At 41.5% G+C, this 12942-nt stretch overlaps 1 protein-coding gene across 1 annotated transcript in view; it reads left to right on the forward strand.

The window, feature by feature from the left end:
• Positions 1-1771: 1771 nt before the first annotated feature.
• The window catches only part of spred1 (sprouty related EVH1 domain containing 1), a 45015-nt gene continuing 33844 nt past the window's right edge, over positions 1772-12942 (forward strand). The window contains exon 1 of the mRNA XM_061696132.1: positions 1772-2493. Coding sequence (XP_061552116.1) covers positions 2462-2493 — 32 coding nt within the window. The 5' untranslated portion in view covers positions 1772-2461. The remainder of the gene's footprint in view (positions 2494-12942) is intronic.

Here is a 12942-nt window from a genome sequence, read left to right on the forward strand (position 1 = left end):
TGAATTTGACAGATAAGCTAGGTGAGACCCAATTCAACACTTTCCCGTTAAAAAATGTACGGATATGTGCGTCTTTGGCAGTAAACGGTTTGATTCCAGTAAACGGTTTGATTCGAGTTGACGAAGTCTATAAAGATCCACGGCAGTGAATGAGTTAAGGATTAAATCAAATGTATTGAACTGACCTCTACTTGGGCAGCGATTATTTCACCTACCACGAGAGAGAGCCCACAGTTTGAGAATCACTGGGCAAGGTCGTAGGGTAACACCTTTCTTTAATATCTTTGGCACAGTCTGTAAGGTAAGTTGGGAACGCAGCAATGTATCTTCGTTTCAGACCAAGTTTCGGTTCTTAGGGCGGATTTACACTGCAGTTCTGAGCTGCATTCAACCGATATCACTGTGTGAACAACTGCAACAACCCACATGATGGCCAACTATCAAGAAAACAACTACACGAGTGTCAACATTGGAAATGCGTCAATGTAGCACAACTTACTTAGTTAGCTGGCACTGTGTTATCCTTCTTTAGACAGCAGAACTAGTTGATACTGAATAAACAGTGCATGCCATTTTTGCTTCAAGACAAGAGTAATCAATAATCAATTCCACAAAATTGACAGAATTCTTAATCATAAATTATTTGATTACTCAATCATAATGCTGATCCCTAATAAACATCCCTGTTAACTTGCTGCACGGCTGTAAGACCATGCTGAATTGTGAAATGTTTAAGTGATTCAGTGGAATTTATTTTCCACCTTTAGGATCATCAATGGAGAAGTCCACGTCCTCCCCACAATTGTAATGGTACCGCCCCCTTTTTTTTTTTTTTTTTTGCCATCATCCATGAACCAGGAAGTAACCGGCTACAATACACAAATTAGACAAGTACCACACTAGTGTACTTTTGTTGGCCTTGCTAAGCATTGAGAAAACAATAACTGTAATACATAAAGTGCATAAAAATACATTACAAAAAAAAAAAAACATTTGGGGATACATGTTTTTTGTTTTTATGTATTTACAATACAATAATGCAGGAAAATGCACGTATGATGCTGCATTTAATGTTTTTCATGCATAGAAATCATGAACGGGATATCTGATGTAATTCCACGTGTTGTGCCTGTGTGTGTGCTCTCGCTGTTTTGCACTATTTTCCATGTTTCTACAGGAGGTGGTGGAAAAAAGTAGCGATAGTAATGAGAGTGGCAGCTATCAAATCTAATGAAAAAAAGTTCCTTCCGCTGGGATTCATTTTGTACGTCGCGTGCTATCTCGCAGCAATGTTATTCAAGGGAAACTTACCACTTTGGGAAAAGCGCAACCGGGACTACTTTACGTCAACCCCGGAAGAAAAACAACAACAACAACGCAGTTTTTGCGTGTCGTTTGTCGCTAAGGTGACGCTTTCTTTGTCTGCATGAATGATAGGCGATCGGAAATAAATCTCAATCGAGCGGCGGCGCGTTTAAATTGAACACTTCCAGCAAGTCGCGGAAGGATCTAATTCTCTCTCTCTCTTTCTCTCTTTCTCTCTCTCTCTCTCTCTCTCTCTCTCTCTCTCTCTCTCTCTCTCTCTCTCTCTCTCTCTCGAGGGTCGACACATCCGCCCAGTTTTCCGATGCCCACCCCCTCCTCCCTCCTCCCTTCTCCTGCCTCCCCTCCCCTTGTTGAAAATAGTTCGATTAAAGCAGATGTCCGCCAACTTCAGAGGGAGGAAATTAAAAACTCTTTTTTTTTTTTTTTTTTTTTTTTCTTCCTTTAACTCCCCGTTCTAACGAAAATTCGTGCAGAACCCCATTTTTTTGTGGCTCGAGTCCCCCCCTCCCTCCCTTCCGTCGAGGTTGCCTTTAAGCGGACATTACTCCGACACGTTGGCGGAGCGAGGCTGGCTTTCCGACAAGGCGCCGTTTCAAGTCTCGTCCCGGAGAGCTTTCAAGTTGGCGAATGGATGCTCGACAGACAGCCACGACTAATACGCCGCCGAACGTGACGGGTTTCAACACTTTCTGCGTTTTTTGAGGATATATATACTCACGCGGCGGGTGGGGGGGTATTTTTTGTTTTTTAATCCCCCCACCAACAGGAGTTTGTTTGGAAAGAAGATGGCTTATTTTGTGTCTTGGTCGGATTTTACTTCCAGGGAGGAGAAGGCGAAACTGTCATTCTTCCTCCTCGCGATTTAACAGCTAAGGCTAGCTCTTGTTCTTTAATTTCCTTTCTTTTTTTCCACCAAGGGGAGCATTCTTACGCTTTTTTTTTTTTTATTTACATTTTTTTTTTTTTTTTTTTTAATTAAACCGAGCACCCCCACCCTAAATAAACACCAAACGAAAACACAACACGGCTCGGTTGTACGCATGTGGAGGAAAATGGTGACTTTTGTGCAATTTTGTCCCGCCGTCACAGCGCCGTCGATGCTAGTGCTAGGACTCGGATCCCCGTGAGGAAGAAAATGAGTGAAGATTCAACAAATCCAAATAACGAGTGAGTACAAATTCTCCCCACCTAGATCGTAAACCATCTTTTATTTTTTTGGACCCATAGCATGTTCTTAATATGCATTCGTGACGTCTGGCGCTTCATAAATACGACACTGGTAAATACATGAATGCATATTTTTGAATGGCGTGCATCTGTGTCGTCATGAGTATAATCCCCAACAACTCACACTCATTTCGTGTAATTCGTCTAAAAGCCACGCGTGAAACATGTTTAATATATAAACGACATTGCAAGGACGAAAAACGCCATTTTTTATAGCATTTATACGTGACAAACCTCGTATGTACAAAAACGCGGATGTTGTCGTCGTAGCAAAATGACATTGAACGCTTTCAAATACATGTTCCATATCCAAAAGGCGGAAGATGTTCTTTTCTTCAATCACCCTCATTTACATATCTCCATTCATAAAAAAAAAAACGCTTTCAATTGACGCCCGAACGCAACAAAAGCGTGAACTTGTCGAAGCACGTCGCATAAAGGGGGTTATTTGTTAGGGTTCATTTTGATGTTAATTTTATTAATTTTTTTTAAGGTGGTATGGTTTTACAGGGCTGATCCCTTGTGCGCGCTTGTTGACAGTCAGTGAGAAATATCTGCTTCGGGAGGTGCTGCGGTCACATGATCCTCTCCATTCATAAAGTACCTGCCAGGCCCCATTCACAGTCAACTGTACGCTGTTTCGCATTGCAGCCACGGTCACACAATGATCACATTTCCTTTTCATGTGTGTGTTTGTGTGTGTGTGCGAGCGCGCTCATGCAACACGTCCAATACTGTTCTGTCTTTTGAAAATGTATTTGTCACGGAGGAAGTCATGTGCTGCTGCCTTTTTTTCTCTTCACCCCCACAGCCATTTACACTGTCACGCTTTTAATGTGTCAAACACACCCATGTTCCAAATCTCTCCATTACGGGCTTCGCAGAAGGCGGAGAGTGGCGGAACGATGCATCGAGGCTTTTGTCCTTGAACTACACGTTTACGTAACATACCTGAATTAGTGTGTGTGTGTGTGTGCGCGCCTCCATCTTGACTCTTTCTGTGCTGGAATCGAAACACGAAAGACTGACGAGATGTTTCATGACCGATGTAATTAAAGATATATTTCAAACACAAACTATGAGTTTTCCCCTTTCAGCGTGGGTCAGATGGTCAACTAGCACGTTTACAAAGAGATCCTGGGGCGTTTACTTCGTTCAGTGTGCGAGAAGAGATGACCGTTGTGTCGGGATATCTCATGCCTGCTCACAATACCCTGAGCATCCGACAGTTCTTGGCCAAGAACAACATCGCTGTGTTGGAGCAACCTCCTTACTCACTCAACCTAGCGCAATCCTGGAACTTTCTGACACACCTCGTAAATATACCGTAAATGTCTTAGGCATTGTGGAGATTAACCTGTCGTTATATGTCATATTGAAGCAGCTCACTAGACCTAATTTCAGGAGCAAAGGTGTACTCTGCGCGTTTTACCTTTTGCTTTTTGGGACACGTTTGCTCTGGCAAAATAGGACTCAGGCAGTGGGTGTCAAAGTACTTTATTCCAGCAATCGTTTCAGCGTCATGATAGTTGGAGACGATTGCCAGCAGTTTAGTGCCATTACTAGTTTTAATTTGCTCAGTTTCTGCTTCCTGTTACGGACTCGGTACTGACCAGCTTGTTGTAAACGTAGGCCTTTAAATTCTATCTTCTGAGACTGCGGCCTTGCATTTGAGTCGTGCTGTTTGACAAGGAGCCCTGAATGAAACTGTAGAGTGCTACGTTCGCTTCTTGCACTGGCTGTCACTTGTGATCAATAGTGTGTTATGTGTGTTTTCCATTACGTTAGAGGTTGATTTCATTTTTCATATAGGGCCTACTTGCGTGACTGTTAATTTGAATGTTTGCGACATCTCGTTATTTGTCACTAAATAGTGTAAACTGTGGTTTACTTTTTGTTTATACTACTAGAGTCTATGTTAAAATGTTACTTAAAACACTGCCTGTTCTTTTGATAAAGGTTTTATGACGGCGAGAGTTTGGACTCTGGAGTGAACTGCTCCAAATACAATTGATCTAAATGGGAAATTTTGTGTTGAAAACTCAACCAAATGGCATTTCAACCAGTGCCACAGAATCCGTTGTAGTCACCGTTGCTCTTAGTCACGCTTAGATTGTTTTGCAATATAAAATGTTTTGAGGAAGCAAGCTGAATACACGTGAGCATCGACATATGTGAATTAAAGCCTTTTCTTGTTTCCCCCTTTTGCTTGTCTTCAGTAGTGGAAGCAGCCACAGGCCCGCACGTTGGGAAACACTGCGACAGGGCCTACGTGATGTACTGTGGTTTGTTCCTCTCTGCGTGATGGCGGCAGCTAAGATGGCGAAGTGATCCAAACATTGTTGCTAGGATTCCACCACCTGTCTTCCTGCGTGTATGATTCATAGAAACGCAGAGGGAGCAGAATTCTGAACGTTGCAGCAGCCGTCTCTCCCCTTTCTAAAAAAATAAAATAAATAAATACATTTTAATATATATATATATATATATATATATATTAAAATATATATATATTTTTTTTTTACACAAGGTGTGTTGTTACACAAATGCTGGTTTAATTTAATTTGTCTACTAAAGTGTGTGAATCTGTTAATTGGCGTTGACATCTAGTTACTGGTAAAGGCTTTCGTCCACTATGCCCACTTTTGCAACCATAATTTTGCTTTTTTACTGCATATAGTACATCTTCCATGTAGCTAGTGATCATACAGTTGTTGGCCTTATTCTATGGGGGGGGGGGAGAAGTACAGCAACCATGAATGCACCTTTTCCATGGTATGGTACTGTACTATATAGCTGCAACTGTCAACTGGAAAAGTGGCATTTACATACAAGCATAATGACAGCCGTCTCTCCTACTTAATATTCTGACATTGAATGAAAAAAAAAATAATAATTTGAACTGTCTAGCAAAGCAGATCAACTCTACTTGATCTTGGATTCTTGTCATGTCACGTTTTTACTGACCACTTGTTGCCATGCAGAGTTATAATACCCACGCATAATTGCCCCCATATGCCAATGATGAAATTGCCATATGCCAATCATGCTCACTGGGCTGTTTGGATGACTGCCCCTGGACAGGAACTCAGTCAACTGAGGAAATTATTCCCCAATACAGCACTATTTATATGCATTCATTTTGCAATCCCCACTCTGTTTAAAATAAAAATACAAATGAGAATGAAAGAATAGCTTTGCTCCTAATGCAGCGTCGCCACTGACCGTATTTAACAAATCAAACATGCTAACAATAGGCTACGGATTTGTAAATGGCAAGCCAGACATAGGATGTTATTCCTCAATAAATATCCTAATCAGTACACCAATTATACTAGAACATTATTTTGTGTAAGAAAGAAACAACTGTGACTTTTGCGGACTGGGAAATCTGGAATTTTATGACACCATGTGCATGCAGCTTGACTGATGTTGATATCCATTTATTGTATTTTTTTTTTTTACCCCCTCAAGTGTCGCTCTCATAGAAATACTCAGTTGATCATTTGAAGTATTCCTTTTTCATACATTTAGGAAAAAAATCTGTACTTTTAATTGGTCTTTTTGAAGTTTTTCCATGTCATGCAACCTGTTTGCCATGTGTTGTAAAAGGTAATTAGAAATCAAGGTGGTGGATTGTTGCCATTGGTGGCCAATAAAGTGTTCCTCCATTCTTTATGAGCGAGGTCATTTGGCCTTGTAGTACTTGTAGTGAAATGATCATGTATAGGGTACAACTCCCATTGTCTCTCAAGACTCCTGCTGTGCCGCGCCATTGTCTTGTTGCCGGTCAGGTGATCTCTGGCGGTCCCTCTCACTCTGTCCTCTTCCTATCTGCGTGATTGATTTGACAGCTCAGCGTTTTCATCTGCCATGGGGGTGTTGTGATCTTATCACCTGTGGCTGTTTTGCACTCCCATTCCTGTAGCGGCGCTTTCTAAACGCATTCCTCCCTTACAGCCCTCATCAAGTCATGTAACGACAAAGGGAGACAACTACTTCAGCTGATGTGACTCGTGTTTAACGGGCCTGTGTAATTACTGATATCCTGTAGCCCTTACGTCAAGCTAAATAATTTCCTGGATTTTTTTTAAACAAAGATTTGCATTGTAGGTTAATTGAAGACTCTTAAATTGCCCGTAGGTGTGAGTGTGAATGGTTGATTTTCTATGTGCCCTGTTCAGGGTGTACCTCGCCTCTCTCCGGAAGATAGCTGGGATAGGCTCCAGCATGCGTGCGACCCTAGTTGGGGAAATGCGGTACAGAAAATTGATGGATGGATGGATTTTTGGGGTTTCTTGGCAGCGGCTCGATGTGAGCTTGAACACATATGTTTTACTATCTAATCCGATCTAAACGTGTCTGACTTTTTTGCCAAGTTTGCTGAGCTGAGAGAGGACAAATGCTTGGTTTTGCTTCTGCAGCTTTTAGGGAAGTGCTTCATGTGGCTACGAAATAACTCTGCTTTACACGATCAGGATTTTTTTGGGGCCGATCACCGGTTAGCAAGTTTAAAGAGGAAAAAAAAACGATAACCGATCACCGATCCGATCACAAGATGGAGCAATGTGTCTATTTAAATGACTTGTTCATTTTCTGTATATACTTGTGTACTGTATACTGAGTATCTTAAAAAATATCTTGTCAGGTCATGTATTCTAATCAGTCAGGTCAGACCAACATTACAACATGACAGAAATAATGGGTACTAACTTACTGTAATTAAATTACTTTATTGTAATTAAATTACTTCACACACATCGAAACTTTAGAGCATGCTTTGACAGAACGGCGGTACAACTGTTAGTGCTAGCTCTAGCTTGCTAGACTACATTACATTTTGTTGCCTGCTTGCGAGCCGTATTGTATTAAAAGTATGTGAACATATCTCAAGCAATCCTTGAATTAGATTCCTCTCCCGAGCACATGTGACCACCAGCACGTTTTCCCCGATTTTAGAAGAAGAAGAAGAATCACCTTTATTGTCATGAACATGCATGCATTTTACCCATCACAGTGAACACATACACATAACATGTTAGTGGAACACACCGGAGCAGGGGGCAGCTGAAGCATCCGGGGAGTGTTTCGGGGTATCAGTGTCTTGCTCAAGGACACCACAGCCGTGAGTCCGGGGGATGTTGGGGAATGCTCCAGTCAGGGTCTTGAACCTAGGTCCCCCACAGTGGCAGGCGATGATCTTAACCATTGGGCCACGGCTGCCATTTAGTTCTTATAATACACGCAACGTGATCAATTGTTTTTGTCGTGGCCGTGGTAATGTGTATCCGGTCGCGTTTGAGTTGTCCAGATAAAACCCAGTGATCGTAAAAGACGGGATGCAGTGGTATCGGAATACAATATTTTATTGCAGTATTCTCACATAGTGCAATAGTGAAAGACCAAATATGTCTGATCCGGGCATTACCGGTTGTCTGTCCCACACCGCTGACATGTTTTTTAAAAATAACTTTATTGGCTCTCCGATATTTACAGTACTACGTCAAAAGACACGTGACATTACGTTGGTGCGATGATCTAGGAGGAAAGAGTCAATAAAAGACAGAATTTCCAAAGTTTGGGATCATTTCTCACTTAACAAGGAAGCTAAAGTGCAATGTGTACGACATAAGTAGGTCTACTATCACCAACACAAGATAATATATGGACGTTAGCTAATTAGGGCAACAACTGGTGATTAATTCAATAATCAGTTAATCTGTCCATTAGTTTTTTTTTTTATTATTAATGGATGAATCGGACTACAAAAAACATTTTTGAATTTCCATTTCTTTATTCAAAAATTGGACATTTCAAATTGACAGTTTAGTAAATGCACAAACATAAATGGTTTATTGAGTTTCTGGTTTGTTCCGTAACATATCAGAAAGTAATGTTGATGATTGTTTTCCAAAGTAAAACCAGGTGTTTGCAAATGTCTTATTTTGATTTAAACACAATCAGTTTACTTTCATGGAGGATGAAAGAAATATGAAAATATTTACTGTTGAGGTTGAAATTCTTAGGGTTTGGACAATTTCAAGTTAAGTAAAGTCTCTAAACGATTAATTGATTGTTAAAATAGTTGTCGATTAATTTGATAAGACCAGCTGTCAATTAATTGTTGCACCTCTCAATTTAACGTAGCCTTCCATCGCTAGTTAGTGTATTGGAATGTCTACGCAGGAATTCGAGGATAAATACAGCTGCCGGTTCACTTTCACTGGCTTTATTCAGTAAACGGTAAGAAAACAAACAGGTAATAAGCACATTTAAACATGAGCTGCTGATGGTCACAAATCACAATTCACGCCAAGTCACTGAAGATGCAGACACAGCCAGTCAACTCTACACAATCATTATAACGGACTTCAGTGGTCCTCGAGCCTTTGTTGCAAGAGCACATTGAGCTAGACTTATATGAGAGTTTTCAAGATTAGATGTTTGTGGTGAGAGGCTCAGCCTATCGAACGCTGTAACTTCTGGACTTAACTGCGATTAAATTCCATGGACCTAAAGTTTTCATAATAACGCATACGAAGATGGACTTGTGTGAGAAATTTCAAGTCTATCTGATTCATGGGTGTGACCTGCTAATCTATTGAGATTTGGGTCTTAAGAACAGCACCACTATAATGGAAATTACGTGACATACGGACTTCTCACTTGACGTCACGCATGACGAAAGAGGTGATACCAAAGATTTTATGGGGTTCTACATTTTATTTTTCTGGCCCCAAAGTCCAAATTGTACAACTTCAGGGCCTTTGATTTTAGAGTTACCACTGTATTGACTTTGTAATGCCTCCACATTCATCTGAATTTGCACTATGCTCGAACCACCAGAATATTCCCTCATGATATCACCTGACCATACAGTCTCAAGGCTATAAGACAGTTGGTCTGCGCCAGAGGACTTTTTCCCCCGTTGAAGAATCAGCAAATATCGCTTTCAAGGACACTCTTATGTAGTGCTATTGTCTTCCACTGGTGTCAGAACTTTTGGTTTGCCTTTTGTTTACCAAACAGCATAGCAGACAAGACATACTTCTGTCATATCACAAGACATTGGTTTATTGTTTTTAATTTTAATTTAACTTCATTAAATTTTATTTTTATTTTTTTGGGACATACATTTAAACTTCAGCCACACAGCTCATGTACTGCAGAATGATATGCTTTCAGAGGGAGAGGTTTCCTAAAGTTATTTTGCAGACGCAGTATTTATGATCCAGTGTCTGCTTGCTCTAGAAGCTGCCGTGTGATTGTTTGGGTGATTAATGGCAACGGTGATCTGAGTAACAAAGCTGGTCGGACTGCCTGTGACGGAGAGCATGTTCCATTCACATGGTTGGAGTCGGGCCTGGATTCTGTGCATTTTAAAACCAGAGCCACTTCCCCTTTACATTTTTCATTTCCTCTTCGAGTATTTTAAGCGCTTTAAATGTCAGCAGTGATGAGGGCACATGTCAGGGCTGTACCTTTTTAAACAAATGCCTCTATGCTGTTCAGGTTTCGGCACCTCAGCAGAACACCAGAATGTGGTCTTTTTGTCTCTGTCATGGAAGGCCTCAGATGTTCACAGACCATATCTGAGGACCTGTGAGAAGATGTTTTGAGCGCCTCAATCGTGGATATTGTTTGGAGTTGTGCTGCATATGGGGACCATGAAGGCTGCGCCTTGTTGCGAGCTCTTTGCTTGCAGCTGGCCCGAAATGGTTCTTTCCTGTGAGGCCGCAGACATAAAAGGGCACAGATGTAAATCCTAAACCTTTTTTCTTTGATTGAGTTCCAAAAACCCTTTGAAAACAGGAATAGGTTTTTGTGTATGTATTTCTCGAGAGATAGGCCTAGAGCTTCACTCATTGAATTTCATTTAATCATTCAATGCACGAGTCATTTTGTAGAGGAAGATAATACGGAAAGTCTGTCATTTTTTTTTTGGGTCTAGTCAACATGCTATAGTCATAACTTGAATTCAACTTGGCAGAGGAACGTTGTGTTGAACATTTACTACATTTTTGTCTGGTACGTCCTGATGTTTACTGCCTCATCCCTGAATCTTCCCAGCCTCCTTCCTTAACCCTGCTATAGTTATACAGTAACTACAATTAGAATCACAATCCCTTCGAGACAGCTGTAACATCAAAGGAGACCATAGACACTGTGCAACAGTCAAAACTTGTGCTTCCTCTTCTGTTGTTGATTGTCTTTTTTTACGGTAATGTCAGGCACAAGGTTTTAATTTACCGGAATGCGTGTGGTTTGAATTAAGATCTACTCGGTCTGTGGGTTTTTTTTTTTTTCATGTCAGGGGTGGCGGCGGTTTGGATGTCTGATATTTTTCCGAATAGCGCCTAATGCTGATCCAACAATAGATGGTCAGCTTTTCACACATGCACGCTTTCGTCTGTTTTAATAGGATTGCCATTTGTTTCCCACCTTTTAGTCTCTGTTTGGTCAGGTGTTAACACAGAAAATGAAATTTGGTGATTTCAGACGTTTCCATTCCGGTGAGAAAGCAATTCCAACCAATATGAAAAGAAAGCGAACCAGGGCCAAGTGTTTAAACACATGAACTGATTCAGAAAAATACTGTATATAGTTCATGCCGATCTAAGCGAGCACTTGTACCATTCCAGTACATTGTGTGATGTTTGCTGCTGGCCAATGTGGTTTACTTTCACATAATGACAACTACCTAATTTGTCACGACATTTCTTGCCATTTGGTCCAACGGGCTGAGGTAAAATTGAGTTTTATTGTTTAGTGCGGTGTTATTTTTCCCTGAGTCAGTTGGTAGCTTTGGCTGAATGTTCTTGCGAGGGAGATGACTCACCAGCAGCCTCGAGGTGTTGCAAGGAGATACGGCACCATTTCTTTTTCACTTCTCCTTCAACAGGCAAAGTATTGGCTTTCAGCGCAGCTAATAAAGTAGGCATGCAAACGCAGCCTGTTTCGTGGGCGTTGTCCAATTATGGATTCGGCTTTTATTAATGGATAACATAAAGCACCCCGATGAGCGTTGCCCTTGTCATAATTTGCTCTGCATCCATGTTGGGTCATGTCATTCGTTTAGTGCTGCCCTTCAAGTTGGCTAGTTATTTAGAGCGCTTGAACCGTGGCTAATTAGCTAGCCGGCAATTCCACTGCTGGAATTGACGGTCGTGGCCAATATTGTATGTAATCTTCAATAGTAAACTGTATGCTTCGATTTCTTTCTGTTTTTGTATGTGTTAAAATCAGAATTGATTTTATTTTACACCAAGCTTAGCTTTTTCACATCTTTCACTCCCCCTTAACTTTTCCAAAATCCTAACAGAGGATAAGCTACAGAATCGGATTCAGATAAGTAGCTTGTTTATTTTGCCAATGATATTTTAATGAATTCCTTTCCTCACAAACGCTTAAAAAAATTATACAAGCATACACGTACAATGTATCCTTGTACACTTACATGTCTAGTGGAGCTGGATAACCTTTGTTTTTGTTACAGAGAAGTGATGGGGAGATGGAAAAAATTAGTTTAGAGGGGGTACTTTTCTCCCTTTTCTGATGTTAATGAAAGGAGGAATGGTTTTCCAAATTTTAACTTGCAGAGTGCGTCTCCCCTGCAGCATGCTCCACTGCCTGGACATTGTGGGAGTACAAAACTCCAGGCCCGGGATCCAATAACGTGAAATTTCAGCAGAGAAGCAGCCATTGTGTGGCGGGAAGCAGGCGGGGAGGGGTTTTGGTAGAAGGGGGAGACAGAACGGAGCGAAGGGAGGGCAACTTGGCCGGCTCCCAGGGCTCAGGCCACATCCTTTCTCTCTCCTCTCATTCGTCACTCCTCCTCTTCGTTCTCCTCTTCTTGTCTTTCTTTCAGTGCCCCCCCCCCCATCCCCCCTTGCCACCCACCCTCCTCCCACCATCCGGGTAGGAAGCCAAAGGCTGAGAGACAAGCAAAAGCATGATGGTATACTGGAGCCTAGTGAGCCATGGGCCAGAGCGAATAGACAAACGGCCACTTTGTCCACTTCGGAAATGCTTGTCCCAGGATCCCCCTTCTCCGGCACACACTAGAGCAGTCGGCCTCGAGGCCCAGGCCTGCCTGGTCTGCACGTGCTATACCGTCACGCCCTCTCTTCACCACAACGTCCTACTTTGTCTTCCTCCTTCAACTCAAAATCTTATTATTATTATTTTTTTTTTAATCCGTCAAACTCTCATGCTCTTTGTGCTCACGTTTTTATAAGAGCTGATATTGTATTTCTGATTGAAGTGTTAGAGGATGTTTATTTACCTGCGGATGGAGGGGGGAGGTGTCGTAGGGCTGAGGCCTTCATTTGTAATTTTGCTTTTTGGGATAATGTAAACAACGCCTTATCTTAAAAATGACACTTAGCC

Source organism: Phycodurus eques, chromosome 14 (genome assembly GCF_024500275.1).
Source record: "Phycodurus eques isolate BA_2022a chromosome 14, UOR_Pequ_1.1, whole genome shotgun sequence".
Classification (NCBI taxonomy): Eukaryota; Metazoa; Chordata; class Actinopteri; order Syngnathiformes; family Syngnathidae; genus Phycodurus; species Phycodurus eques.